The following is a 16,554-nucleotide window of genomic DNA, read 5'->3' on the forward strand; positions in this document are numbered from 1 at the left end:
AGTGGGGGGTATTTTGAAAAATGTGGAACACACACAAGAATGTTGGGAATCAATAAGAAACAACTTAACTTCAGTGGTAAATTTGGATGATAATGAGCATTGCTTGAGATTATTGAAAAAGAGCTATAATCATTTGCCCGTTTATTTAAAGCCTTGTTTCTTATACATGGGCGTGTTTGAGGAAGATGATACAATTAGAGTCTCAAAGCTCATCAGACTATGGATTTCTGAAGGATTCCTTAAACCAATAGATGGCAAAAGTTTGGAAACAATTGGGAAAGGGTTCTTAAAAGACTTAGTCGATAGAAATATAATTTTGGTTGATAAGTTAGGGTGTACTGGAAACATAAACTAGTCAAACTTCATGATCTCCTAAGAGACGTATCACTGCATGAGGGCAAGAAAGAAGGATTTTATCATGTAATAGGAGAATCTAGTCCCCGAGGCATAAATAGCCAACGTCGCGTTGTTATACGCAGGAACACTTCAAAGGAGAAAGTCCTTGATGAGTTTCTATCTATGTCAAATGCTCGTTCCATTATTTGGGAGCATGGGGAAGTTCCACAGTGTCAGAAATTTGGATCCTTGAGGACAATACACGCACTTAAAGATAATAAAATATTGATGAATAATCTTGTGTCTCGAGAAGTTAACTATTGGCACCTCCATTGGCAAGTTATTGTCTTCCCATTTGTTTTTCCTTTAATTCATTGTAATGGATTCTTGTGGACGATATCCGTATACAAATTCCGTACTTTCAAATACAAAAGTTACGTGAATTCTCTCGTGTCTCAGCATGTTAACTTGAGACACCTCGGTATTGCAGTTGCTGGCATGTCTTCAGATTTTTCTTCTTTCAATTATCTTTGGAATCTGCAGAGCTTGATAGTTTTTTGTGTGCGTAGATGTAATGTGTCTAGTGAGATATGGAAAATGCCTCAACTAAGGCACATTGAGATGGCAGGGAGAAAATTTCTTCCGCCAGATCCTTCGAGTGATACTGTCGTCATGGAGAATCTAGTGGTACTTGAGGGGGCACTTAATTTCAAGTGTGATGAAGAGATGGTTAAGAGAATTCCCAATATTAAGAAATTGAGGATACAATATTCAGGCTGCAAGGGAAAGGGCTATGATGATTATTACCGCCTGAGCAATATTGATCGTCTGTGTAAATTAGAATCTCTCGATATCTTGTGTTGGTTTGATTTCAGAGGGAATGCCTCTTTGTATAAGCTCACATTTCCCCAAACCCTAAAGAGTTTGAATCTTCAAATGGAACTTCACTTAGAATGGGAGCCGATGTTGGAAAAGATAGGTTCGTTGCCCCTTCTTGAGAAGTTGAAGTTGTGGTTTGGATGCTTTGGAACGGGCAAGTGGGAAATATCTGAAGATCTATTCCCTTGCCTCAAATACTTGGGGTTGTTCGGGTGTCATAGCTTGAAACATTTGACTACAGAAGCGAACTCCATTTTTCCATGCCTTGAGAAGCTTCACCTTTATTATTTGAAAGGATTGGAAAGTATCCCATCCGAAATTGGATACATACCGACTCTCCAAAGCATAGAGATGAATCTTCCCAACGAATCAATGGTGAAATGTGCAAAAGAGATTGTAGAGGAGCAAATGGATTTACAAGGAGACAATCTTCCCTTTCTTATTAAAGTTTGGCATCGCAAGAAGAACTTATCAATGCAGAGTTTCGCAGGTCCCAACTTCGAAGTTTATAAATCTAATCGCTAGTAAGTATATTAGGTTTGAGATTTATTTTCTTCACATTTTCAATGAAGTAGTATTGTTGTATTTGCAATTGTAATAGTTTACCTTATGTTAAAATAATCTACAATGCATTTACATCAATCTCATAAACTTGTTTCATTGAATTTCACTCAAAACAATCTCAATACAAACCCTTTGATTTTTCTTTCAAAGTTCTTTTATTTTGATTTAAAATTTATTTAGAGATAAAAAAAGTCATTGGCGAAACTACTAGATTGAGTTGCTAATCTTACTAAAATTCATCACCCACTACATGCTTCTTTATCCAATTCTTTTGCTATTTTAAAGTTATGTAAATTATCACAAATGTTACTATCCCTTACTAAATTTTGCTAAAAAATTATACTAAATGTTGTTTAGTCCCTACCAATATTTTTTCTTTATACGACTTCCTTCACATGTGTTATACATATCTGTAAATTGAAATACGAACTAAATTTTATTGCGGCAATTTTTCTTATTAATCGGTATATTTGATTCGGAAAACAACAATGGTTTCTTATTTCAGACTGCATAAATAGAGACGGAATTATCACATGATATAATACGACTGAAAGTGAGATATTTCATAGTTCATACTAGGGGTGGCAAAATGGGTAGCCGGTAACGGGTAATTCCCATATCGACCCGCTACCCGACGATAACGGGAAACGGGGCAGGATTGGGTAGTGTATTTTAGAATTTTGCAGGTATACCCATTAGTCCCGATAATACCCGTCTTTTAATACTTTATACCATCTAAGAGTTTTTTTAAAATAATTTTATCTTCCGACAAACAAAGCTTACCATCAAAGATTTAAAATTAATACAGTAACTAAGGGAATATTACTATTAGGTTTTTAATTTTCTATTTTAGTTGATTAATAGTAACAATATTTAATGCCCCATATTATTCTTTTATAAAAATTCTTTAACCTCTCTTCAAATTTTGCATGAAGAATTGAAGATTGAAGAGCAAATCAAAAAAGTAAAAATTTGAAATCATAGTGCAGCAAGACAGCAGCAATCCAAAATTCATTCACTTGTATAAAATTGACATAAATATAAAATTAGTTTTATGAAATCATATTTTGGTTTGAAGCATTTTCTACACGATTAAACTTAGACGCATCGTGTTTTGGGTCGGGTACGGGTACCCGCAATGTCGGATACGGGATACCCGACACGAGTACCGGGTAATCCTGTTATGTTGCGGGGCAGATATTGGGACAACAAATTTAATCGAAATCGGGTACGGGTTACCCGTTTCGCCAGCCCTAGTTCATACCTTTCTCTCTACGAAAAATAATTTCAATTTTGGACGACATGATTTTTAATACGCAATTGGTAAAGAAAGAGAGAAAGAAAAAGGAAGAGTGAGTAAAATATCAGAGAGAAGAGAGAGAAAAAGAAATAATGTAAAGAAATTTTACATAAATAGAAAAAAGTAATTTTAATGTACAGATTAAAAATAAAAATAAAACTATATTTTTAGTTAAGGAGGTACTCCCTCCGTCCCTCATTAGGAGTCACCATTTGACCGGGCACGAGTTTTAAGAAATGTAAAGAAAAGTTGGTTGAAAAAGTTAGTGAAATGTGGGACCCACTTTTTTATATTGGTTTTATAATAAAATGTGAGTGAAGTGAGTTAGTGGAATGTGGGACCTACTACCATTTATGGTAAAAATGAAGTGTGACTCTTAATTGGGGACGGATCAAAATGGAAAAATGTGACTCTTAATGGGTGAGGGAGTATTACAATTGGAGGCGAAAAAGTAAAGCCAAGTTTCCTCATCTTTTAATTGGATTGCTTCTCTTTGTGATTGGTGGGCCTCATTTAATGTATTTAAATGAAGCCCAAATATTTTCTGAAACAGGCCGATGATGGGACAGTAGGCCCAACAACTTATTAAAATTTATGACCCATCTCTCTTTAAACTGAATATTTAATATTTTCTCAGATCATTACTTTCAAAGCACCAAACATAACAAAAAATAAAATAATAAATTGGTCGATTTATTACCCTTAATCTAATCTGATTTGTAAAATTGTCACGGTAAACATTGAATCAATTAAAAGAAAATTGTTGAACCAATTATAATAGTGCATAAATTAAGGCAACATAAGCATTACACTAAAAACAACTTAGTAAAAATATTTATAACTACAAGTGGATATAATATTTTAAAAAATTATTCTTTTTGGTGTTAATGGTTGTAGGTAGATGCTCTAAATTCCGTAATTAGGTGGGGTAACATTTTACTCATCAAATTTAAAGAAATTGAGTCGTTTCAGCAACTTGTGCCCAAATATAAATTTTTTTCTTAGGAAAATTAAAATTTAAGGACTCTTCACAAGTTGTCATGATTCTCCATGCTCAAAATTTTCTCATATTGTAGAAAGAAAAGAAAAAACAAATCAATAAAGTGCAATAGTCGAAGGCATAATGAAAATCACATTATATTATCTAAGATTAATCGATGGAAATAACACAATTTTTTATCCGAAACATTGTTGCCTTATAGAGTTATTAAACATGCCAAAATAGAAATAACAATAAGAACCCTTAAATTAACGTATGAAAAAAATTAAATGTTTTGTCCAAAATCACAAGCGAAAACCAATGAAAGAACACAAAAATAGCAAAGAACATATTTTGTGGAAAAAATTGGGACATTAAATTGTAAAAGGTGGTCAATCAATGCATGCATGTTCCCAATTTAGTTTTTGTTTGGAATGCATCTTCCATATATTCCTATTATTCTCGACGTAGACATATACATATATGCAATCTTATGATGATATAGGTTACTAGTATCACATAAAAATTAGATTGAGAGATTCTTTGGAATATTATTTTTTGGGTTCCATTTTATTTGGAATACTAGACCACGAGAATACAATCTTACCTTTTTGTCTTCCACTTTTAGTGAAAAGAAATTTCTAGCAAGGGACATAAATTTTTCCCTATAAAGATAAAAGTAAAAGTATAAATTTTAATGATATGTATATGGAAGTTATTGAATTTACTAGAAAATCACACAAGGGTAGCATTGTGTAAACTCTTATGTTAGCTACTTATTTTTGTTTGTATCCATAATTTTCTTTTTCTATATAACCAAAAATGCTTAGAGGCTTAGAGCCATATATCAATAACGGCCTTACGTGTGATGCTCGTTTGCTCTTGTTTTCTTGTTTTCTTATTTATGTATTTGTCTTAGATAGAATTTTTGGTTTACTATTTTTAATTAGCCCTTGTTTTATTTTTTGAACCAATCATGTTCTACTAGCTTGAGAGAGTTTGTACAACACTAAGAAAAAAACAACACGAAATGCCGAAAGTAGGCGTACAAAGAATTACATATGCACGAACAAAAGAAAAACATCGAGTAGTATATATCTATAGGACCTCCCGCGACGGCCAACAAACAATCACGTGAAAAGGGCAACAATAAAACAATTACTCCATTATTGTGGAATCATTTTGGAAATTTGAAAAGTAAGAATAGTAGTGATGGCAGTAGTGTGAATGGGAAATTCTATGCTTCGAGGAAGCACATGAACTTTGAACTAAGCCATTAATGTTTATACCAAATTGTATGGAATCACTAGACCATTCAATAATTGTACTATAAGTTAGGCAAGAAAATATTTTTTTAAGTAATTATGAAAAAATACATTTCATTAGTTAAGGATGTTCCATTACAATGGGAATGTAGTGTGATCTACACCAATTATGTAATTACATGAAATGCATACTTTTGTCACCATCAAGTTTGTGATTACTACAATAAGATTGTTTATTTGGATTATTTAATTGTATGTTCTGATCGATTGATAATTTAGGGTGTCAAAAAAGAAAACAATGCAAGTAGTTTGAAACAAATGGAGTATTATTTGAAAGAGTAATTAAATAACTAACCCAACATTGTAGTAATTAAATAATCATTAAACTAGGGGATTAGGTGAGGGCTGAGTTATACATTAGCAGACTATCTTCCACCTAGGGCACATTGCCCATTTGGTATAAAATTTAGTGGTTCAAATAAATTATAATGTGAACAAATATTGGCATGTGTTTGAAGATGTTGAAAGCAACATTATAGATAGAGTGATTCATCAATTAAATGCCATTTGCCACAGCTAGAAAGCTATAGTTGAACAGGACCTAATTAGACAAGAATTTTCAATGATCCAGTTGGCTTTTTACATGTGGCAGTTTGAAGATGTCTAATTTCCAACATTGGCTGCATTCTTAATCAAACAAGATCTATTTTTTCCACTTCGTTCTTGAAAACATAATTATTATGTCACTGATTAAAGGAAAAGAATAGTGTATGCAAAATGGATAGCTTAAAAATCTAACACATCACTCAAAACATTCTTGGATATTTATTAGGGGCCGTTTTATTCACGGATTAAAATGAGAGAAAAGGAAAGTTAGAATGATTCCAAATTACTCATTGATCAACTTTTTCTTATTTTTTTTATTGGATAAAGGACTTAAACCAAAAACATAACAAGTGTTAGAGCAACATAGGTACAATATTCAAGGCAGCTAAAAGAAACAAATATGAGCAACAAAAATACCGAAATAACATCGGCTTAACAAGCTATATGAACAGACAACAATCAACAACAAAAAAAGGAAAATAAGACAAAACAAGATTAATACACCTAACAATGTTAAGATTAGAATATATCTCATGATTCTTCATTTCACCACTCTCATATAAGTGATACTCTCAATTTTAATTTAAAAGCTAATTATTAATAGCTCATTATCTAATTTTCATATTTCATTACTCATTATCAACAATTCATTTCTCTAACATCTGTAACAAACGAAATCAGACATAAAGTAAGAGAGATGAATAGAGGGAACAAAACAAAAAGAAAGTAATTATTTATCGTATTCTCAAACTAAAACGTTCTAAATACTTAACTAAGGAGTATATATTATATATACTACCTTTGTTCATAAAAAATAGATTAATTTTATCATTTTGGGGTGTCCAACAAATTAGACTAATCCTAAATATGGAAAGTTTTAAACAAATATAAACTATACACATCATTCTAAAGGGTAGTGATAAAATGCAAACTTATATATTGTACAAACTCAAAACTCATCAACACAGCTTCAACACAGTTTCAATACAATATCAACACAATGTAAAATTTCAAGATTTTAATGTCAACACAATATCAACGCAATATCAACACAATATAAATCATTGACTACTGTTGAAATTCTGTTGACATTTTCCTGTTGATGTTTTTTTGTGATCTGTTGACATTTTTCAATAGTCCAGATCATAGTTTTGAGTTTGTACAATATTTAGAGTTTTCATTTGATCACAGTGGATCCCACAATCTACCAACACTACTTACACCACTTTTTTCTTCTATCTCTTACTTACCGATTGCATATTAAAACCCGTGTTATTTACAATTTTGTCTATTTTTTCTATTGACAAAGATAATATTATATATTTGTAAAAGTGGTTAGACAGTCCAAGTCCATTGCTTTGACGATATTTATGACAAAATATGAAAAGTTGAAATCTAGGATGTTTTACTAACTGGTCGAGTAATTCCAGGTTAAATTTGGTGGAAACAAAACCATTTCTAATATTATTATTATTATTATTTTGCCTATTGAATTTTTCAACAACCCGTCAAAGGGGAGCAGCTGACTCTATTTACTGTGAACTTAGTTTATGCTATCAAAAAAAACAAAAACAAAAAAAAATTATTCAAATTTCTCCACTTCACCGTCAATTTTTCAAACCCTATAATATTGAATAAATCCAAACCAATCTTTTTAAGCCTTGGATCGAAATGTCAGAGTCTTGTAATATTTGTCAAAAACTAATTTATCTAGAAAGTATAAAGAAATATTTCTTGTCATCTTTTTTTTTAAAATTTTTATATGATATTTTGGTCTCCTATTGGATCAACAAATAACCATAACAACCGAATTGAATCAAATCAAAATATTAACTTAGTCTTGTAATAGAACATAATTTTTCCGTTAAAATTCAGATTTTCTGATCGATTTGAATTGTTTGTTTTAAATCGGAAAAGCCTAACACCGATCTTTTTAACCTAAATAATAATAAAAACTTAATTTTGATTTTTTTGAAATTTTTCGTATAATTCGAGATTTTTCTATTTGGTTCAGATTTAATTAAATTTATTATATATTGGATTTATGTTATTAAAAAAAATTGAATTTGTGGATCAATTCGAATTGGGCAAAAATCTGATCCACGATCTGAATGTTCACCCTACCTTAATCTTTGTTGTTTCCGGATTAGACAAGGACCCTTACTAATGATTCATCTCTAAAGAATGAGAAAAATTTAATGGTAGACATGTTCTCACGTGGCGTGTCCAACTAATTACAATTGTAGTATTTAGTTAGATACGCCAATGTGTCAAGATTACTAAATTTTTACACCTAAAGAAGTTGAACCGACAATAGAGATCGGATTGATAGTTATGTTGAGTCCGGTCTTTTTTCTGACTTACGTAATTATGTTAAATCCCACTATTATGTTTTTTAATGGATAAATGAAATTAAATTTAAAGGTAACGACCCAAAATTCTTGAATATGAGAACTTTTTCCTTAAAAAGTTAAGTTTGTTGATCTGGTCCAGAACAATGTGATTATAAATAAAAATAGATAAGTGAGTACATATTTATCGATCATATTATATTATTTTAGATACTCATTTGTTAGAAGCACATAATATAATGTGCTGAACATTAAGAAAATCTAACTCAAATTATGAATAATTAACTTCGGTTGTTTATAACTTTATGAGTCAAGTTCAAACATGGAGTATTATTTGGCTGGGTTGACTAATTGAATACTAATATGATGTTCCATTTCATCATTTAGTACAACAAGTAGACGTTAATGGGAACATGGAAAATGATAATCTCTTTTATTTCATTGTCTTTTGCTCCATTAATTAAGATTATATCTTTTAATTTTCAAATTGAAGATAAATTCAATGTCAACCATTTAAATCACAATTGATTGGCCAAATTCTGGTCATCAAATGAAATTAAATAACGGAATTTTAATTTTTCTTAATTATCTCATCTATGTATAAAATGATCTATACAACATTTTAGTAAAATAAGCACTCCCTCCGTCCCTTAAATTTTGTCACATATTTTCATTTCCGTCCGTATATACAATCAAATTTGTCACATTTAATTACCATTTTTAGTAGTGGATCATATATTCCATTAACTCATTCCAACTCACATGTTAGTATAAAACTAATATATAAAAGTATGATCCACTCTCTACTAATTTTTTTAACTCACTTTCCATTACAGTTTTTAAAATCCGTGTCTGGTCAAAGTATGGCAAAATTTAAGGGACGAAGGGAGTATTTTATTTATTTATTTATTTATTTTTGTTTTACTTTCTAATTTAATGCTAGGAGTCTTACATTTTGAAACTTTATGCAACTGACCTGAATTTGACCAAAATTCTTGATTTAAATAGCTATTATTCCAAGATAAAACTATATCGATCTTTCGCTACTTAAGCTTATGTTAGGGAGATTCAATATACTGAACAGAAACATAACGGATAATCTGAAAGTTGTGATGAAATCACTTTCAGATCAAATCAATTTCGGTGGTTCTACCAAAATATTTGATCGGATACAATTCAGAGAAAAATCAGAACTTTCTTATGTTGATATCTGAGAAAAAGAATATATGAACCAAACAAGAATCGATCAGTATTTAACAAGATGAACAGACGCATCTGTTAATTTCATAACCGAAATTAACTGTTTTTTCAAAGGTTTCCAAAATTGCAAACTAGTCCTTTGACTTTCAGAAATAACATTTTCGACCCCAGCCAGGGCCTGCCGCCCCTTGGACCCCGCTACCCGGGGGCGCTGCCCCCGGACCCCGCCCATCTGTTAGGGGCTTCGCCCCTAACATCGTAATGAATTCAAATAAGCGTGCACTCCACACCTCCAAACTTATATATGTCTCATTATAATAATATTGATCAATCAAGTTAAATCCAATTACACTAAAATATTCAACAGCTTACTCTTAATTGAGATGTTAATTACAATATAGAAATGACCTTTTCGTAGACATAAAAAGGTTAAACTTCAAACTCGACCATCTCTCGCATTCCCAAATACTAATAATATAAAAAGGGAATATAGAAATGGAAAATCATACTTAGATGACAAAAGACTCATGTTACAATTAAAGTGAAATCAAAACGATGAAAATGATGTATTCATGCATCTATGGACTATGGGTAGATGCCAGTTGTGGAAATGGGTAACAAGCAACTACAAGTGGTGCATCACACAAAATAATTAGAATAAATGAATAATCGGATTTAAACAAACAAATACGATTTGAATTTCGAAAGAAAAGTATACAGAGTGCTTTAAAATGATGGTTCTAAATTTCTTTCCATGTCTTCGAATATTCCTTTTAAAGTGAAGGAACTGACAATTATAATCCAAACAAATAATAAATCAATACATAATAAAAAAAAATATTCTGAAAGAGCAACACATAAGCTACTAATGAACATAAACCATAAACCAACTGAAAAAAAACAACATCAACAACATACGACAATAACAAACCTGCCTTTCTCGCAAAACACGTCATATCAAACAAAGCCTACACAATAACTAACACGATCTCCTCAAACTACCAATGAGAGATATGGTAACCATAAGTATAAAAAAAACTCGCAAATAGTATAAACAATCACTAAATTAAAGCCTTAAACCGCACCAATTGACAATGTTCGAGAATTTAAATGCGTCATATGCCGCGACACTCTTATCTACTAGAGTACTCAAAAGCGAAGAAGAATTAGCCAATTTATTAGGACAATGCTTAAGATTGAGATATCGTTATACTTAAAGTGAATTAACTCGTTGATTCAGGAGACACCATAGTTGGGGGGTAAGAGCAATTTTTCAAGAATAAAGCTATGCAATTTATAAATTTTAACAAATGTTAATAAATTAATGATCTTATTTAATGCTAAAATATCTTTACATCATTACTATTTTCTACTTATGCTAAAATCTATTTACAATAATATTTGAAATTGAATTACAACAGGCTACTTATAGCTGAATAACATCATAATTCGTAAACAAGAGTCCAAGAACATCATTAATTATTTCTTTATAAAAATTTGAATTCTAGTAGTAGCATTTATATACAACAACTTTGTGGACAAGTTCAAGATTTGATTATCAATGAGATAATTAAGATATGAACACTAGAAACTATAAAAAAAATTTGATCTATAAAAATGAGGTCATGCATGAGTCATGACTACTTGGGCACTGATTAGTGAATGATTGCATTTGTTAATTTATATAATGTGGGGCTAAGCTGTTTTATAATTATATCTGTAAATTTCAGTCCAAAGTCCCACGTATTTACGCAGTACATGTAATTGTATATTAGTATTAATCTTGATTATAAACATTAAACTTTACTTGGTTGACTTTGCAGATATTCAAATGTTTGAACAATTGGTTGACTTGAGGGTATAAGTCAATTAAAGTGTTTAGATTGGAGGCATGTGAGTCATGGTCAAGACCTCAACAAATTCAAGCAACTAATTAATCTTGTTTCTAGTATTTGGCTTGCAATTCATATGAATATTCGAGGAAAAAATAATTTGGATTTTGGCACTATATAATGTTGCCAAATATATTTAATCATGTGAAAAATATATGTTGAAATTGTAAAAGATTCTATATACATATAATAGTGACATAATTGTTGTACTACATGAAATTGTCAACTCGGTTGTGTAATGTATTCTAATACTTACTACACAATCATAAATAGTAGAACAATTTAGATGAAAGTAATTTTAAATATCCTAATGTTGTATTTTGTACTATTATGTTACTCTATGAATTTTTTATTTGTTACAAAATGTTTTAACTAAAAGAATGACAAACATTAAAGTAGCAATACAAAAGCAGTTCATAAGAGTATTAACGTATGGCTTAGCACAAACGATGTGCTGCTTTGCTGCGAGTGTGGTCGTGTATGAGCAGCCACGACGTTGGCCGGGTATGAGGCGTTGGGTGAGGTCGTGCGGGTCTCGGCTGCCCATTTTAATTTTTTTCGGTGTATGATTATGACATTGATTAATTAATTGTGTGATATGATCATTAGTTACATGACTGTTTATTATTGAAAAATAATGTTAAATATAACCAGAAACTAACAACAAAGATTATGGGTTTTTTAATTATGTAAACTATCAACTAATTTTCGGTAATTATATTTGTAATAATTTATTTTTAATTTATAAATATATGAAAATAGAACTTACAAAAATGATAAATTATAGTAAAAAATAAAGTTGGCTATTTCAGGTGAATAATAAGATTTTTTACTAAAAATGTGTGCTATATAAATAATAAAGAAAAAAACCAACAAAACCTATGATCCACATTGAACACTTCCTTGATTAAATTTCTAATTTTTTCTTATTAATTGTTCCACATATTATTAATGTATATTCAATGTTTAAGTAAAAAATGTGATTCAACTCATACTGACTACTAGAATTAATTACTAAGTGTGAAATTAAGTGTTTGGAATCATGTGAAATAGAAATCAATGTTGTTTGATTTACTGGTTTGATGTCACGCTTTTGAATAAAATGCGACTTTGACACATTCAGAAGAATAACCGGACAAAGACGCTCAAAAGAAATCGTGGGCATTTAATGAACAACGATTTTTCATTATACTTCCATTGAGATAGAAAATAGAAATTTCAGCTGTGTTTTTTTTTTTTTTTTATCGAAATATCTAGAGGTATTAAAAATATATACGGCTATAATATTATAAATCGTACTGTAGAATTTCATTATGAGTCAAAGGTGAAAATTAATTGTCGTTTTTATTTATGAGTTTTTTAAATAGTACTGTAGAATTTCATTATGAGTCAAAGGTGAAAACTAATTGTCGTTTCTCATTGGTTTGGATATGTTGTAAGATCTCATGTTGGCGAATAATGCTAATACGTGTGAATTGTGATGCTCATTTGCTTTTGTTTTCTTGTGTTCGTCTGGTACTTTTCTTATTTAATAGTAATAGTTTTAGATAGAATGTTTGAATTTGTCTATTCGTTGTTTTCACTTGCTTTTACTGTGGTTTTTTTTCTAAATTTTTTCTTTACTATTGCTTGCCAATTTTAACTCCAACCATTACTTTTATATAAAAAAATTTACTATACTAAACATATTATAAGCGAACCCTATACTAGCTAGCTAACTAGATATGCATCAATATTAATGTCTACATATATATGAAGGGGTAGGGGTGGTTCGGTACGGTATACCGTACTTTGAGTGTCATACCGTATACCGTACTGAAAGTTACGGTATGACAAAACACCATACCGATACCGTACCGAATTTTTCGGTATACCGGAGTTCGGTACACCGGAAATTCGGTATGGTAGTTTTTTATACCGTTACCGCACCATGTTTCCGGTACATCGTACCGCATTCCGGTATACCATACTTTTACGGTATACCGAACTTGGTTACGACATACCGTTATACCGGAAAAATAATACTATATTATACCTAAAATATATAAAAAAAACAATTCTATTGTTCAACTACTTCAAAAAGTATAAAACAATTAAACTCCTTACTGTCATTCTAATATTCAAATTTATAAAACTTTGACAACCAAATCAAAAATAAATTATAAAATCATGAGCAACATTTTCTTCATTTCTTAGAACCTTGTTGGTGAATTTGACAAAGACATTACTTGTAGATGAGACTGAAAATGGAGGATACAACCGCTATAAATATAAGGGTTTTATATATTTAATAATAATCCTATAAATATCACATAAATATATATTTATATATTTAATAATCAACGGTATACCAAACTGTCAGTATATATCGGAATATATACTAAATCTTTGGTACGCCGTTATATACCGGTATACCGCGGTATAGGAAATCTAATATCGTTACCGTACCGAAAACTACGGTATACCAAAAAATCGGTATTTTTGATATTTTTTCGGTAAGATAAGTCCGGTATTCCGGTATTTTGGTATAATTCCCCACCCCTATGAAGGGGTCTTGTTATGTGGACAACTATTTTAAATTGCTAACTGATAATTATATCAACAACATACGTTACAGATATCAACATGAAGGCATGTGTATGTCAACTAAATGTAGTTGACATATACGTCAACTACAAATGTCTTCGTATTAACCTCCATAACATAGCTTGTTGACATAATTATTAGTTATCAAATGAAGAAATTTATCAACTAATCGTATCCCTATATAGAAATATACAAATAAATTATAAAGTACTCAGTATAAGATTTTCAAGGATGCATTGTGTATACTTTTCTATTCAACAAATAATTTTCTGCAAAAATCGATCAAAGTTAAATGTCAAGCAAAATAAATACGGGTCTTTTCAAAGCAACAGCAATGGGGAATGAATCATTAATGCATTATTACAAATATTATTTCGCACGAACTTTTTAGTTTCAAATCTCATTTATATTCAAATAATTTTGAAGTTGGAAAGCAATAATTGACACATCATCACCTCACACATTTTGTCAAGAAATCAAAATTCAAAGACACTAATGAAGTATACAAACAGTATGATTTGTCTTATATTCAAAATCATTACATTGTATAAAATGCAATATTGTTTCATAAAATATGATTTTCCTTACACATATAATCTATTACTAGCATTTATAGTATAATTTAATAGCAACGGTGTAAATATGATAATATTAATCGTTTATTATTATAAGAGTGTGTATTCCAATACAATAAATTTTATGTTGAACTTTTCAAATAGATATGCAAATAATTACAACTCACCAAATAAAGAAAGTTTGACATTTTCTTGTAAGACTAAATGTATAGCTTGCATTATACATCGCCTGAAATGTGGTAATAGTAATAGTCTATTTATATAAATTTATCAAATTTAATAGTATTATGTAAAAAATGTCTTACTTATAATAATACATTTCCTATTTAATAATCAATAAAGAAAGATGTGTCACTACTTTGAGAGTGAAATGAGATAGATGTATTTATTGTATTAATAATTTAATACACAATATAAATGTAGGTTTTATTTATTTTGAAGACAAGGATACAAATCAACTTGTATCTTTAATCATGATTAAATTAGTTTATCTATTTTTATTAAATTATTGAAATTCACCAATTTTTACGAGTATGACATCACATAATAATTAACTAAATAATTGTATACAACAAAATTGCTGTACGTAGCCTATTGGTGATTAAATAATATAGTAACGAAATTGCAGTGGAACTCCAATCCCCATTCACAGAAAATCTTGAAATTACAAGACTTTCATTAGTTATTAAGTTAACTATATATAATAGTATATTAATCGTTAGAAAACAGATTTCTTGATTCAATTTACACACACACACGTACACATACACATACACATACACATACACATACACATACACAATATAACATTCGGAATTTCATTGATTTTCTTAGGTTTAATCTTATTTTCTTGGTTGTTTCCTTTTCCACATAAAATCACGAGTTTCATTTTATGTTGTAATTGTGTGCTTAAGATTGTTTATATAACAGACTTTCATTAGAACTTTAACAACTAATTAAAAAATGGAAATTCAAGTTGATTACTTATCTTAAAATATAAAAAATTAGTTAATGAAAGAACCTAATTAGGTTGAAATCAATGTAGATTAGTACATTTTTATTAGGAGAATGAATTAATAACTAGAATCACCCCAATACAAGAAATTCACTACAAGGACATTTTTAATGTTATTAAGGACGCTAATTTGGGTGTCTAATTATTTAACCAACGCTTCACAAAGTGTCCTTATTATTGGTGTCACAACTAAAATTAAGAGATACAAACAAAATCATCCTAAAAGCAAAAGATTGAGATAATTTTGTTCTTAACTTATGGACGCTTTCTTTTGTGTCTTAAATTATGGTTAATTTTAAAAAAATTCAAACGCTAGTAATTGCGTCTCAATTTTTGACCCTTAAAACATAAGTTTTTATATGCGCGAAATTTAAATATTTTTCATTTCTAAAAAAGTGGACGATACAAAGATAAACGCCGCAAAAGGGTTATAATTCCTTTTTTCAAGGATAATTCATTTATACAACCAACTTTTCAAAAATTGCAGTTAATTAGATAATTTCCCTAACTTATTCTAATCTTCTGTATATATCAGCTCCATTTCCTGCAATTTATGTCGTGTGTGCAATATGATAATACTACTAATATGTGTGGTGAATTAATTTGAAGGTTTAGTTAGAATCCCACCCATTTCACAAATAGACTCTATGTATAGTAATAATTTTATACTTCTAGTAAACATTTTGTAGTACATAAGTTAAAAATTGCACCTAATAGAAGTAGAATATGTTCCAATCCTATCCAAAATTGCCAAACATTCGGAAGTAGTATACCAAACCTAATAGAAATACGTCCCAATCCGATCCGAAATTCGAATATTTCAAGTAGCCGACGGCTCGGGACCGCCCTACCCGAGCCGTTGGCATGCCAAATTAAAAAAAGGGAACACTTCTTGCCTTCCTTTGAACACGAGCTTGTCCCCTTGAATAAAAAGAAAATTTACAAACCAACAAATTTAGAAAGTTGTATTAATTTCAACTCATTTCCCTAAACACACTTGACCATC

The 16,554-nt window shown here is 30.1% G+C and overlaps 1 protein-coding gene across 1 annotated transcript in view; it reads left to right on the top strand.

The window, feature by feature from the left end:
* Positions 1–1,851, top strand: part of LOC125193246 — an 18,458-nt gene extending 16,607 nt beyond the window's left edge. The window contains exon 2 of the mRNA XM_048091009.1: positions 906–1,851. Within this exon, the coding sequence (XP_047946966.1) occupies positions 906–946 (41 nt within the window). The 3' untranslated portion in view covers positions 947–1,851. The remainder of the gene's footprint in view (positions 1–905) is intronic.
* Positions 1,852–16,554: the final 14,703 nt, after the last annotated feature.

Source organism: Salvia hispanica, chromosome 6 (genome assembly GCF_023119035.1).
Source record: "Salvia hispanica cultivar TCC Black 2014 chromosome 6, UniMelb_Shisp_WGS_1.0, whole genome shotgun sequence".
NCBI lineage: Eukaryota > Viridiplantae > Streptophyta > Magnoliopsida > Lamiales > Lamiaceae > Salvia > Salvia hispanica.